General features: G+C 42.4%; 1 protein-coding gene across 6 annotated transcripts in view; it reads right to left on the reverse strand.

Annotated features, from left to right (window-relative positions):
* LOC126183210 (ephrin type-B receptor 1-B) overlaps nucleotides 1-16,057 on the reverse strand; it is a 363,595-nt gene that overhangs the window by 199,383 nt on the left and 148,155 nt on the right. For all 6 annotated transcript variants that reach the window (XM_049924992.1, XM_049924990.1, XM_049924988.1 and 3 more), the window contains exon 2: nucleotides 4,802-4,928. In XM_049924992.1, coding sequence (XP_049780949.1) covers nucleotides 4,802-4,871 — 70 coding nt within the window. In that variant the 5' untranslated portion in view covers nucleotides 4,872-4,928. The remainder of the gene's footprint in view (nucleotides 1-4,801; nucleotides 4,929-16,057) is intronic.

Below are 16,057 nucleotides of genomic sequence, written 5' to 3' on the forward strand. Positions count from 1 at the left end.
TGAAAGAAATTCGCTTTGTTGTATTCGTCGCAGTATTGTTCTGTAACTCTCCAGTCGAAAACAATGCTCCCAGACGCTGGCAGCAAAGCCCACAATAGCGCTTAAGATACCTCCATGATATGACCACACAATATGCGCCTGTAATTTATAGTCGGCAGCGCAAGCACGGACAATCTTATGCACAATTTTAGCTGCTTTCTGCATAAGGGATTTCATATGTTCCAGATAGTTTCTGTTCTCGCCTAGAAGAATGTCTTGATAAGTACAAAAATTGCTGCGTTTTATAGGGATTCCGTCAAGCCTCAGAGGAGAATTTCTGGCGGGACAAATTCTCTTCAGAATTAAAAATTATGTATGAGGTTTGATGGGAGCTATAGCCAGTTTATTATCAGTGCTCCATCGCTGTATTTGAACAAGCACATCATTCGTCCTTTCCTCAAGTCTCGCCGTGGAGTCAGCAGACGCAAGTACTAGGACGTCATCTGTGACTGCAACACCACCTTCAACATTATCTGCCCCGTCTGAAGGATGTAACAGGGGTTCAGTACTAAGATCCCAGAACAATGGACCACTTATGGAGCCTTGAGGACAGACCTCGGTAATCGTTTTGATTGCCTTGCTCTCTCCCGCAAGCTATTGGACGCTACGTACGCTAAAATAACAGGTAAAACTCTTGTACAGACTCAAGGGGACCCCGACATGTCGGAAGCGTGTGAACATCGCATGCCACCGAAGATTATCGCATGCAACACAACACTTCTTTTTTTAAATGAACACACCACCATTTGACTGTTTGCAACACTCAACGAATTATGCAAAGACACCTCCCCACATAAACCACGGTAATTAAAATCCCTCTAATATCATCCCTCTAATATCAAAACAAATCTGCTTCTCAATCCCCACCTCTGTTGTAGCACGCACTCGCACTCTCTCTCTTTCTCTCTCATTACACATTTGTAAGCGCGCGCGCGCACGCACACACACACACACACACACACACACACACACACACACACACACAATACATAAGTTTCACCCCCCTACCCCCAGTAGATACACCATAATAGTTCTCACGAAAACATTCAAAATTAGCGGTACACTGAACAGGCGCCGCAAAACGATGAACAAATGGGCAGCTACAATAACATAGCATCCCTCTATGAATATGGAGTCTTTGCTCAGATACCGTTTTTCGAAAAATACGTGTGAAAAAAGGATACGAAAACATGTGGAATACATTGCACACAGTAGCAATAGAAAGAGAAATCCTCCACAAACGAACAACACGACGGAAAATGTGAAGTACAGTGACATACACCACCAACACCCACGAAAAAGTATTTCAAAAATAAGCAAATTTCTTCATGACTATTTGCAGATGACATGCTGTCAAAAAGATAAAAAGACAGAAGAAAGCCGACCAGTGAAAATCATTTTTCGCGAGCAATATAATTCTAGGCGAGCAATCGAAACAAATTAACAAAATGTACATGTTATTCTTTCTAGGTCTAAAATAGAAAAACAACCGTGAGCTATGTATGACATTTTACAGAAATAAATCGACACCCACAAAACGTGCCGAAACATGTCTGGGCAAAAAAACAAGAAATACATTGTGTATTGCATACAGCGGAGTTTAAAAAACCCAATTTTAATTATAAACCTATAAACTATGAGGAGTCTGGTAAAACAAACGACATATGTATTACACATATGTGCGATATTTTAGCTGGGGAAAAATGGTTTTTTTTTCTCAATTCAAGACCTGAAATTCAATATCGAGACGGATAATATCTAAATTGTATAATTCAAAAGGTGCAACACTCTTCCGTGGTTCACTGCAAAACATGATTGGAGGTCTGAACATGAAAGATTTGGTTGAGCGACTTGCTATAATACTTACTCACTACACGTATATTGCAGCGATATCAGCACCAAGGCTTGGTAGAATCTATACCACAAATGTAATTGATGTGCAAGGTTAGACGTAATCCCTATCAGTTTCTCCGACTAACATGCCGTACTTATTAGAGGAAAATATATATCTCGTCCAAAAATAGTTGGCCGAATACACTAGAAATTAAATTGTAACATGCTACAAATAACGTAGGAAAAGTCAGAGTTTGGTGTTCCTTACCAGCCGTGGGTCAATCGAAATGTTTCTATCGTGTAGCGATTGATCGGTGGAAAAATAGCGTGAAACCTAGTATCCACAAACTAAATAATAAATCCAACCTTCACGCTAAAAGACGACAGGAGAAAGAACCGAGAAAGAGATTTGAAAACTCAAAAGAAACTTTTAGAGCTGCAGGGAAACGAACTAGAAGAGAAAAACATCATATGCAATGATTACAGCCACCTACGAGATGAGAAGTGGAGCATTTATCACCTTGCAAGAGAACGAAAACGATGTAAACACAGATACATACCAGTAACACCCTGTCCGCAAACGGGAACGAGTATGTTAGCCGGGAGGCTGTATGGAGCACAGCCATCTGATGACGCTACAGCTGTTACAAGACTGTATGTCTGTCTATCACGCGAAAGTATTGTTACTTTGTGAGAACCGATATCCAAAGAAGAACGAGAAGACATAATACCAAAACTCAGGGACGTCAGAATAGAGGGCATCCCAAATGGATTTTGTAAAACTTTCTGACCGATCATTAGGAAAGAGTTCATGGAAATAGCAATAGAGAAACATCGCTGTGGAAACTTATACTCTGAAAAACAACACGGAATAATCGTATTCGTTAAAAAAAAAGTAAAACGGATTTAACGCTGATGATTGTTATGTGCAAACTCAAAAATAATACTTCGTGTCGCAGCGGCAGACAGGGTTGCCCTTTATCAGTTATACTGTTCGTCATCTCTTTAGAACCATTAATCCGTACGGCCTATAGGAATACGCGCCGATGCAGGACGGTTCACCTTCAATGTCTGCGCTGATGACGTTACTATAATACACTCTAAGAAAAAAAGAGATATGCACGTTGTTAGTTCGTCCAACTTTAAAACTCTGGGGTCACTGTCAAATAATCCTGACTCGTGCCTGTCACGGAGAGGATTTTGCGAAAGCGGAGATATGCCGCCACTGCACTCTGGGTCTCCGATTTAATCCGGTTTGACAGAAAGTGTGGGAAGTCCAAATACACTCTAACGCAAAAAAAGAAAACGACGTACCACGAAGGAATTATCCGAATGGGACCGAAATCAGTAGATGTAATGCACCTGTACAGAGAAATAAATGATTGCAATTTCTGAAAAGTTGGATGATTTATTCAAGAGGAAGTGGTTCACAAACTGAGCCAGTCAATAACCCATTGGTCCACCTCTGGACGTTATGCTAGCAGTTATTCGGCTTGGCATTGATCGATAGAGCTGTTGGATGTCATCCTGAGGGATATCGTGCCGAATTTTCCCCAACTAGCGCGTTGGATTATCAAAATCCCGAGCTTCTTGGAGGGCCCTGAACATAATGCTCCAAACGCTCTCAATCGGTGAGAGATCTGGCGACCTTGCTGGCAAGCACGATAAAAGCAGCAGAAACTCTCGACGTGGACGGGCAGGCTTTATCTTACTGAAATGTAAGCCCAGGATGGGTTGCCGTGGAGGGCAACAGAATGGGATGGAGAACAACGTCGACGTACCGCTGTGCTGTAAGGGTGCTGCAGATGACAGCCAAAGGAATCCAGCTATGAAAAGAAATATCAAAATGGTTCAAATGGCTCTGAGCACTATGGGACTTAACTGCTGAGGTCATCAGTCCCCTAGAACTTAGAACTACTTAAACCTAACTAACCTAAGGACATCACACACATCCATGTCCGAGGCAGGATTCGAACCTGAGACCGTAGCGGTCCTGAGGTTCCAGACTGTAGCGCCTAGAACCGCTCGGCCACCCCGGCCGGCGAAAAGAAACAGCACGCCAAACTATCACTACTGGTTATCGGGCCGTATGGATGGCGACAGTCAGTTTGGTATCCCGGTTTTGTTGCCCTTCATGGTGAGCTATCCTGGGCTTAAATTTCAGCAAGATAATGCCCGCTCACACGTGGCGACAGTTTCTAGTGCTTATCTTCGTGCTTGCCAAACCTCGTCTTGGCCAACTAGGTCAACGGATCTCTCCTCATTTCAGAACGTCTGGAGCATAATGGGCTGGGCCCTCCAACCACCTAGGGATTTTGACGACCTAACGCACCAACTGGACAGAATTTACCACGACATCCCTCAGGAGAACATCCAACAACTCTATCAATTAATACCCAGCCGAGCAATTGCTTGCATAAGAGAGAAGAGGTGGATCAACACATTACTGACTTGCTAAGTCTGTGAAGCTCTTTCTCTTGAATAAACCATCCAGTTTTTCTGTAAATGTAGTAATTTGTTTTTTGTCTATACATGTACATCACACCCACCAATTTCCGTCCCATTCGGATAATTCTTTCGTGATGTGTATTTTTTTTTTTAATCTTAAAGTGCATAAGGGGCAGTCAAATGACAGCGAGACAGATGAAGAAAAGTAAGTACAATGTTTATTATCAATGCCTTCATGTACCCCGACGTGCCCCTCGTCCAAAGCAAATCGAGGGCCACAAATTTCTTTCTTCAGGGCTCCAAAAATATGGAAATCGCATAGGGGGAAAGCGGGACTGGAGGATGTGTAAAGGCTTCCCGGCGTAACTTCTGCAGCGTAGTCGAAAAAACCTCGGCAACATGTCAACATGTGGGCGGGATGAGAACACTGAAAGTTCACTTTGTCTACCTGAGTGACAGTGAAGTTGAGAATGGCGCCTACCTTGCTCGGCCGCGGAGGTGTGCCACAGCAGGGCGACGAGCGGCAGCAGCAGCGGCAGGCGACCACTCATTGTCCAGCCGGCGGCGAGCGCGCTCGTCCGCCAGTCTACAGCATGCTGCGCCTCCACCTGCAACGCACAATTGTGTTAGGTAGCCGTCGGACTCAGCAAATATGAAAATAGTAACAACAGGCAATAACAGTCTCTTAATCCACTGCCCCTCTGTAAAGATTCTCTCTGACACTTATTGCTTCTTATACACTGTCAACGATTTGTTTACGCGAAAAATTCCTATGATTAGGCATAGATTAATTTAAATACGTTTACAGCATTTTAATTGCATTGGATATTTCTGTATTGATGTTATTGGGGGCCCATTGTTTGAGATTTACTTACGATGACGTTACCTTACGTTACGTTACGTTATACGGGAGCAACAAATGAAAGAAGTCACCAACCATATTTTGAACGCAACAGAATAAATGAAGACTTCTACATAATCATATACTTGTACATTTGAGTAAACACGTGGACAGCTTCTGTTAACAACAGGCACTATCTTACACTTATTTCAACACCAAAGACAGCACAGCAACTAAAAAAACGTACATATGATAAGATCCAACACACACAAAACTAGTTTTATTCTTTTAGACCAACCAAGAACATGGAACAATATCAGTGTAATTACGCATATGTTCCATTATGTTCACGATCTCTCGATATAGTCCAACGAACCAACTGATTTACAAAAATAATACATTTTCTCGGCGAATATACAACTAAATGCTGACGATTTAGATTTTCATTAGTGAAAAATACATTATTTTAAAAAAATTATGCAGTTATAGTAACAGCAGTAGCAGCTGTTGCTGTTATCAAGAAGAACTAATCAGTTAATTTCTTTCTTTTTTAATCCGTAGGAAAAGAAAACAAATTTTCTTACGCTCGACGATTTATCTGAAGTTCTCTAAACAAAAGTAACCCGCAACATTCATACGGCAGAAGACTTGTACAGCTCCCGTCTGTTATGCGGTCTGTGTCCCTCCAAGGCCGTTTGGCACCGTTCACAGAATATCGGCGAGTGGAGAGAACAGTTAGCTGATACGAACTGGGATTATAGCCAGTTGTAAGGCATCTTCCACGACACTGACGCATCGCTATGTGGAAGGTATTTATATATTACAGGAGAGTTTGGCATAGTTTTCGTACCCCATCACGTCTAACAGCCTTCCTCAGGAATTCTATCGCACCCCTTCAGCTTCTAGCGACTACAATCCTCCACACCCCACCTCAACCGTTTGCCCGCTCTCGCTCTCTCTCTCTCTCCGACTGGTAGGGCGATGCCGCCGCGTGGCACGTTCTTCCAATAACTCATCAACAAAGAATGCGAAGTTTATTTTCTCCTTCTGTGGTATTTTTCATCTTTCTCGCGCGCTGATATTTCGCTCTTCTGCCCCAACATAAGGGACACAGCATTCCATTGACACTCCTAGACCTTCTTTTAATGCCAGATATGAAGGGTGCAGCTGTTGGCCGCATTTTCTGCGGGGTTCTATTACGAGTGTGATATCCGTCGTTCGTGCAATCGAAGCGAGCCGTCACGTTCACTTCGTTTCAGTCTGTTGTAAGTTTCGTAACTAAATCAGGCGAGAGTGCAAGTGAGGTTTTTATGTATATTTTATGGGATACTTCCCTTTCAGTATTTCTTATGGCAATATTACCTTGCACCTATTAAATTATTTGATATGGACAGTCTTCCATAAATCCCATGAGCAGGGGTCTCTGGGACGTGGAAAGGGATCAAGGATGTACATTTTATCTGGATGCAAACCAATGAAATGACTTGAAATAATAATTATACCGTATTATCCTCTACTTCGTCGAACTGCTGATGCATCGTGAATTAAAAAAAATTAATAAAATACCTTCTATTCGTTAAATGGCAGTCGGTGTGCGCACTCTTAATATCTCGACGGTATGACGCATTGTAGTTACAACTCACATCTTCTGCCAGACAGTGGGAGACCAGTAACAGTTTTTTTTTTAAAAAAAAAGCTTGTAATTTGCCCAGTGTTCTATTTGATTCTTTTATGACAATGTGTGAAAGCTCATCCAGTAAAGCGCTCCACGTTTCTCAGATGATGATGACAGCACGAATTCCGATGAACTGTCTGCTGTCATGTTGAGTACCCACGGCCTACAGATAAATGCGAGTTGTGCGTAAGATATTCTCAAACAAGTTTTGTGGGTAACACGGCAATACGAATAGTCCTTTTATCAGTTCGTCGATGAAGTTAACGGTTCCCTCCTAGCTGTGGATAAGATATCAAACGCATAACACTAAAAGGGGGCGATGTAGACAAATGCCTGAATAATATCGTTTTACATTGATTTTCTCTTACAGGAGCATATCATGAAAAGAGGATAGAGTGTGTAATCTGCTGTCTAATCACACTAGAAAAGAACCACAACCCGCCTAATGTTCGTTGTCAATAGACGAATCCTCACGAACAATGCCCCAGGCTTTGAATTTAACCCCTGATATCTGTGCATAATCTCGTAATCACCTCTTTTCCTCGCCAGCCAATTTCTGTTTAGTGCTAGGATTCGAACTGGCTACAGGGTAAACGATTGAGTGAACTCGATTACGGAGGCCGGCCTGTAAATAAATACAGGCACGTTATTTGACGGACTGAACGAAATTTCGCCAGAGATGATCACAGGGCCCAATTACTAGCTGAATTCACTCGGCAAATGCCCCTCGCTAGCGCGTGTGCTTAATTGAGTGCCAGATCGACGGCCGTTGCACCAAATATAAAAACTGCATGGCTATATATCCATTTGCGTACTGTGCACGGACACCCTGAACAAGTGTGGCGCGAACACGTTTCGCTGCAATGTCGTAGTCCTCATAACTGCAAACAGTTTTCCAACCCTCCCTCCATATAAATTACGGCCTTATTCATATATGCGTAGGCTCACAACACAGCGCTACTAGCTGCCAAAGGAAATTTCAGCCAAAGCGTAGAGACGTACAATTGTGTATTGGAACATGAAAATCAATTTGCCGGGTTGTATTCTGATAACAGTGCTATGCGAGAACGTTATTTAGTTTCAGTTGCAGTATTTTTGCTACGTATATGTTCAGCAGGTATGCACAGTTTGTCTAAAATTTAGGGAGAATTGTAACAGTAAGCAAGAAAACTAATATACAACATTTACTGGCTAACAAAATAATCGCCATACGACAAACTTCCGATAACTTCTTAAGAATTCTGAACTTGAGATCGTGAGCGGAGTTTACTTGACTTTCACGCGCTGTCCATTACGGACGGATATCATGTTCACTCGTGTTTTCTGCATGCTGTCAGCAGATGCCATCTTCTGTGATGTACATTAACTGCTTCGTCTATTTAGGTGTTTACATCAGTAGTCAACGTATCAAACTTCACTGTCATCGTCTATTTAGGTGTTTCCACCTGTAGTCAATGTATCAAATTTCATTGCCTTCTTGTACTTTTTGCTCATTTAGTGTTCTGATTGTATTTTTGATATTTCAAATAGTTACTATTGTCGTCTTGAAGTTGCTCTTGCTTTTACACATGGCCCTATTCAGAAAACGAATCTGAAATATGTTCGGAATCTTTTGACAATGATTATTGACATGTTCCTAGTGTGAATAAAGATCCGGACGACAGAATGAATGAAAGTTTTTATAGTTCTGATGACGATTCCAGTGACAGTGACATCACTAGGCCTGCAAAGACGCGCACGGCGACAGTGTTTTCAAGCGATTCAGACAATAACGATACAGATGATTCTGTTCTTGTGAATGATTCGTTTTGTCATAATGTCTTCACTGAAACCTCGAAGTTTTAAGAACGTCTCAGTCAAGTGTGTTCTACCAAAAGCGACTTTTTTAAGACCAATAAATATTTTGTGTTTTCTGTTTCGATTTTAATCTTATGGTAATACGGACAACGATGTGTACAGAAACGGAAAATTTATTACTAAGGGATATTACAGCAGTTTCCAACACCAACTTTGTGGTTAGAATCGCATCTACAGTAGAAAGTAGTTTAACGCTGTAAGACTAGGCATCGTGAATATGTTGTTAGATCGAAACGACGAGCGTCTTTCTACAGTAGAATGAATTACATATCGTGCTGATTTAATAACGTCTGAGATTACATTATGTGTTATAAGGAGACTATAAAAGGAGATGAAATTTTAAGATGACCACTACAGTGCAGTGGTGTAAAGCGGCCACAGCTAGGGCAATTCTTTACTCACTTAAACCAGTCTATAAATTTGATATACTTATTTTTTGTGCTCAATCGCAAGAGTATATTGCCTTATGTAGCTTCGAGTAAGAGTCTGATGCGGAATTCATTATCAGTTGGTTGGTGATACAACAGAAAATACACCCTAGTCGTGAATCTCTACATCAAAATACTCGTTATTTCATTTCCGAGACATTTCACTTCCTTTTGCATGACTTATCACTCTGTTTACATCATGCGAGGGAAATTTATCAACTGTGGAAACACCAAATGGCAACAATTTTGTGTCATTACTTCGCGGCCCAAGTGACACCAGAGATTATTCCGACGTATGAAGATCACACAGCTGCAAACAGTGCTTAGTGATGGCTTGTATACTAAGCCCTGCATATACAAATAGATTGATCGTAACAGACATGGCGATTAGGGACGTCTGTCGCAACCGCACGTATACGTAAATATCTATTTCATTCAATGTTTGGCAGTTCCCTGGCGCTTGTTATCCTTGTGAACGAGAGCACCGTGCATGGGGCGACTGTGAGTTGCAGAAGCCAGTAACAGCACGTCTTAGCATATGAATTGCCTGATTGTGGGATGACGTAAGCGAAATGTTGCGAAACGCCCCCAGATGGTGTTAGAGTAGAGAAATGTTACAGGTACATATATCTCTTGTGATCGAAGTATCATATTACTGACAGAGTACCCAGTGCCCACAGGGAACCTGAATATGATTATAAAATCCTCTGAGTGCAAATCTGAACATAGAGCGAAAGTGTCGACATGAGCTAAAAGGGCATTTAAAAGTGCCACCGTAAGTGAACCAATTACTCGATGACAAATAAAAAAGTTCGATTCAGTAATTTAGATCCCCCAAGTACGTCGCGTACATAAGCAGCAACAAATCTACAAATCTCACGACTGCGAACACCCTATGAGTCGGTGTGTTACTAAAACATAAGTGAACCAATAGCGGATCTTATTTATACATGAGCCTTAGAAAGCCAACAAGCTCGGTATATGTGCTTCTCTGACGTCACTGTACAATATATTGAACGTCATCTAGAAGAATCGGTTCCTCTTAGCACAGACCGGTGGTACATGATAAAATATGGGACTTGAGCAGTGATTATCATCACTATGAACAGTGGGCAGATGTAACACCAGAACATACACGAAAATCACACCTTCAAGAAAGTAAAGAAGCAGTAATTTGTCGTCTCCATTTGCTACAGTAAAGAAGTAAATAACCGAATTGATATAACTCTCACTAGTATGATGAAATATCAAGCAGCCGTAAGAAGATCAGTGGAGAGTAGTTTACGAGGTTTCTTATGTACTGTATGATTCAAGTGCAGTAAGTTCTCAGACAGATTAAAAGACTCATTAGCAAAACAACTTAATAAAAACAGGGAACTTAATAATGTAGACAATTAAATGACAACTTCCTTGCTACCAGCGTTTCTGAAGTATTTTGAGAAAACTACACATAAAAAAGGTACAAAGTGTTAAATTTACCTAAAATATATTTGCATTATTAAGGGATCGCTCAAGAATTGTCGTCGAATAATAGACGGAAACCGTATAAATACTAACGAAGTTAACAGGATTAGAACATATTGACATCGGGAAAAACAATACTGACAGTCTACGGAAGAGCATGGGATGTTAGAGCCCTTAATCGCTTAGAGAATTTAAAAAGGAAACGGGTATTTAGGTATAGTGGGAATTAGTAAAGGAGGGAAAGACGGGTTTTCTGGTCGGGTGCGCACAGCTTGTAAATACAAAATCAAACAGGGGCAGTGCAGGAGCAGGTCCAATAATGAATAACAGATTAGGAATGCAGGACTGCTACTATGGACAGCATTGTGAACGAATTATCGTAGCCACCCACAGCAGCATGTTTATAAACATAGTCCCAGTGGGAATGGTCAGCATTGAAGCATGACAGGAACGGTCATTCGATGCAAAAAAGTCCAGCGAACATGGCCTCTAAAATGCATATCTTCAGAGCTATGAGCACTTCTTTATCTTCCATATTTTGATGCAAATCTCTTCTACTGCAAGGTCTTTGTTTCCATATTTTAGGATAAGGTAGTAAGGACCAAAACAAGAACAGTTGTCTAGTAAACATGGGCTCTAAAGTGCATACCTTACGAGCTACGAGCACTTGTTCAGTAGGAGGACGTGTTTCACAGTAGCGAAGATGAACAAGTGAGCATAGTTCTTAAGATATGCATTTCAGAGCATGAAGAGCTGCATAAAACAAGTCATCGGACTGAAGACCACAACAATAAGAGAATATGAATTTGGTTTCGTAAACATGTGACTATCTGAACTCTTATCGGGAGGAAAGGGTTTAAAACACTGTATGACCATCCTGAACTGATTTTCGTGACTTCCCTAAATCAAGCAAATGCCGAAACGATTGTTTCAATAACGCCACGGCCTGTATACGCCCCGTTATTGCCTATCTAGGTTAAGTACTCCGTCTATAACGATTCCGCCTCCTGTTCGGGATCTTCTGCTAGTACACAGCGACCAGTTTTCAACAACACAAGCCTTCAAGTCCCGAGAACAATAACATGCATGGGAGCTATTAAATTTGTATACGAAATACTGTATTATGTGGAATTCATTCCTGCAGTGTTACTACTAATTCTATCACCTTACAGAGGAAATACTACGAGGCAACATCGCATGTCTTTCCTCAGTTCCCGGCCGGAGTGGCCGTGCGGTTCTAGGCGCTACAGTCTGGAGCCGAGCGACCGCTACGGTGGAAGGTTCGAATCCTACCTCGGGCATGGATGTGTGTGATGTCCTTAGTTTAGTTAGGTTTAATTAGTTCTAAGTTCTAGGCGACTGATGACCTCAGAAGTTAAGTCGGATAGTGCTAAGAGCCATTTTTACTCAGTTGTAACGGCAGTCACAAAGAAACTGCATAATTCATTTCCGGAAAACGTGTGTAACGACTCGGCATGAGCTGTAGGGCATCCACGGGAAACCTGCGTCGGTACAACCAGACACTGACATAATTTGATTCTACAGCTACATACGGAACCCACATAAACGTGCATTTGAAACGAACGCTTATACGAGATGAACTGGAACCAACAACACGCGTTCAGCGTGTTTCGGCTTCAAGCTTTCCCGAAGTGAACCGTATTCAACGGGCGCACCATGCACCACGTGTGTCTTAGGCGGTATATTCCGTACTCACCTACATTAATATTAATATCGTTCAGTTCCTCAGACACGACCACTGCGGACTGGAGGAAACTTCCACTAGTGAAGTAGCGGTGCGACATACATTGGCGGTAACTGCTAGACAGCAGCAATGACTCGCCAACTCGGCACGCAGCAGACGGAAATATGTGGATAGCCTTCCTTTGGAGAGCAAGCAAGGCCGCCAGCCCTTAGCACTAGCACCGTTCACGCCGCAGAACAAGCCGCGTCGACGCCTTCACGAGTTAATATTTTTTTTTTTTCTGAATACTGGTAATTGCACTCACACAAACGCTTCCGAAACACTTGCACTTTTACCACTAATTTCGAAACAGAAATTGTATCCCCAATATGATTGCAATGATTTCTAACGAGTTACAGCCACGCAATCGTGAACGTGCAACACTCCAACAAGAGAACATAATATTACGCCATCACGCCTTCAGGAGCTACGTACACTGATAAGCCAAAATATTAAGACCACGTGCTTAACAGCGTCTTGATCCATCGTTGGAACGCAGTATGGCCTCGATTTTGAGTAGCGTGAATTCTACAGGTTCTGGATAGGTTTCCGGAAATACACTATGTGATCAAAAGTACCCGGACACCTGGCTGAAAATGACCTATAAGTTCGTGGCGCCCTCCATCGGTAATGCTGGAATTCAATATGATGTTGGCCCACCCTTAGCCTTGATGACAGCTTCCACTCTCGCAGGCATACGTTCAATCAGGTGCTGGAAGGTTTCTTGGTGAATGGCAGACCATTCTTCACGGAGTGCTATACTGAGGAGAGGTATCGATCTCGGTCGCTAAGGCCTTGCACGAAGTCGGCGTTCCAAAACATCCCACAGGTGTTCTATAGGATTCAGGTCTGGACTCTGTGTAAGCCAGTCCATTGCAGGGATGTTATTGTCGTGTCACCACTGCACCACAGGCCGTGTATTATGAACAGGTGCTCGATCGTGTTGAAAGATGCAATCGCCATCCCCGGATTGCTCTTCAACAGTGGGAAGCAAGAAGGTGCTTAAAACATCACTGTAGGCCTGTGCTGTGATAATACCACGCAAAACAACAAGGGGTGCAAGCCTCCTCCATGAAAAATACGAGCACACCATAACACCGCCGCCTCCGAATTTTACTGTTGGCACCACACACGCTGGCAGATGACGTCCACCTACACCCTATCATCGGACAGCCAAATTGTGTACCGTAATTCGTCCCTCCACACAACGTTTTACCACTCTTAAATCATCCAGTGTTTACGCTCCTTACACCAAGCGAGCCGTCGTTTGGCATTTACCGGCGTGATGTGTGGCTTATGAACAGCCGCTCGACCATGAAATCAAAGTTTTCTCACCTCCTGCCTTACTGTCATAGTACTTGCAGTGAATCCTGAAGCAGTTTGGAATTCCTGTGTGATGGGCTGGATAGATGTCTGCCTATTACACATTACAACTCTCTTCAACTGTCGGCGGTGTCTGTCAGTCAACAGACGAGGTCGGCCTGTACTCTTTTGTGCTGGACGTGTCCCTTCACGTTTCCACTTCACATCGGAAACAGTGGACCTAGGGATGTTTAGGAGTGTGGAAATCTCGCGTACAGACGTAGGACACAAGTGACACCCAATCACCTGACCACGTTCGAAGACCATGAGTTCCGCGGAGCGTCCCATTCTGCTCTCTTACGATGTCTAATGACTACTGAGGTCGCTGATATGGAGTACCTGGCAGTAGGTGGCAGCACAATGCACGTAATATAAAAACGTATGTTTCTGGGGGTGTCCGGATAATTTTGATCACATAGTGTATGTGGCACCAAGATGTCCACGCTCAGGTCACGCATCTCCCGTAAATTACGGGCACGTGGTGTGTGTGCGCCCAATTGCCTCCCACATGTGTTAGTTACATTGTGTTCAAATCAGGCGAACTTCGTAGTCAAGACATCGATTTGTGTTGGTTATCACGCTCCTCAAACAACTGTAGCACGATTCTGTCCTTGTGACGGATATTACTGGAAGATGTCATCGTCGTCGGGGAAAACCTCAAGCATGAAGTGATACAGGTGCTCCGCAATAAAGTTCATGTAGTCCATAGGTGTCATGGTGCCTTCTATTACAACCACAGATCCCGTGGAAGCCCAGATGAATGTCCCCCATAGCATAATACTGCCCTTGCCGGCCTACGAACGTGGCGCGAGCAGCCGTTCATGTTGTTGGATCCAAATAGGAACAAGTAGGGGTCGTCTGCTGCGCATCTCCATTTTCAGCAAAGTGCACTGAACGGTGGCTCCTAAACACTTGTGTCTGAACCTGGACTGTACTCTGTCGCCACCTACCGTACTTTACAGAGGAGGTAAGGTTCCGACCACCATGTTCTATGATAAGGCGTGGACGTCCAACGCACTGTCGTGATTTTATCGTACTTCAACCACATTCCCTAGACGGTCACGACAGCAGCGCGCGAAAAGGAGACCAACTTCTCCGTTTCCGTGATGCATGTTCCCTGGCCAGAACGATCTGCCCTTTGTCAAAGTACCTTTAAACATCTTGTCTAGGCAGGTATCAACATACACAAAATGTAGGAAATGCATAACATAAATGACTTCAATGCAATTTATTTACAGACCAGTTTCATTCCAGGACCACGTTCACGGTAGTCAAATATGCAATTATAAAACCAAAATGACGTATCATACATTTTTCCTAATCCAAGGTATATCTTTTAAGTCAAGCAGAACAATTCTGAAGCCAATATGGAAATGCAGGCGCTAATCACTAAAAATGCGCCATGGTGCTTGACTAAGATATCATGATCATATGTGATTCTGTTATTGACAGAGCTGGTTTAATGTCTTTATTTGTAGTGATTAGCACCTGCACCTTGGATTTTGAAAACCGTACGATATGTAATGTTGGTTTTATAATTGCATATCTAACTACTGTGAGCATGGTCTTGGACTGAAACAGATCAGTAAATAAATTGCATTAAAGTTAGCATTTGCGTTATGCATTTCCTGTATTAAAGTAGTTTATGTCAGTGGAATTCCATATTTGCCGCCCGTATCATCGCTAGATTAATTCTCATTCTCCTTTGATCCCGTAATAAAAAAATTCCTAGTGTAATGAGACCAATAAGAATTATGTAATTGTACTGTGTACAAAAAATTTCAAAAACAATAAAAACAAAGGAGCGTTATTCATTCATATTCTATAGGGTGTATTATAATGTCGAGTTCCATACCTTCAAAGCAAGTGAAGTCGCAACGAGGAGTCGAAATTTGCGCCCTGTCACAATTCCCAGGGAAACACCATATCAGGGCTTATATCCAGTTTCCATACATATTTAGAAATTGCGAAGCATTGTTGGGTTTGCCAGTATTTAATAATAACGTGTGTAAGATGGGACTAGAACCCGGGGTTTTCACCTTCCACAAGTAGTCGCCTTAGCTATTAGGTTACCTGAGAACGCCTGACTCAAACTTCCATTGTCACTGATGTTTCCACACACGATTTTACTTGATAATTTAAGGTGTTCAGAAATTGCAAATGCCATTTTAGAAAGATTTTGTTTCAAATGTCTTTTACGAATACACCGTCAACATCCGCGTGCCACTACTCTTGGTGTTCATCTGCCCCCTCCCCTAACTACTAGACAATGCAAATCCAAAAATTAGAAATGAGGTATGAAAGGTGGGTATTTTTTTCCTCCTACGGTACCTTATTAGTCAGTACACTGAAAAGAACAATTCAAG

Source organism: Schistocerca cancellata, chromosome 4 (assembly GCF_023864275.1).
Source record: "Schistocerca cancellata isolate TAMUIC-IGC-003103 chromosome 4, iqSchCanc2.1, whole genome shotgun sequence".
Taxonomy (NCBI): Eukaryota; Metazoa; Arthropoda; class Insecta; order Orthoptera; family Acrididae; genus Schistocerca; species Schistocerca cancellata.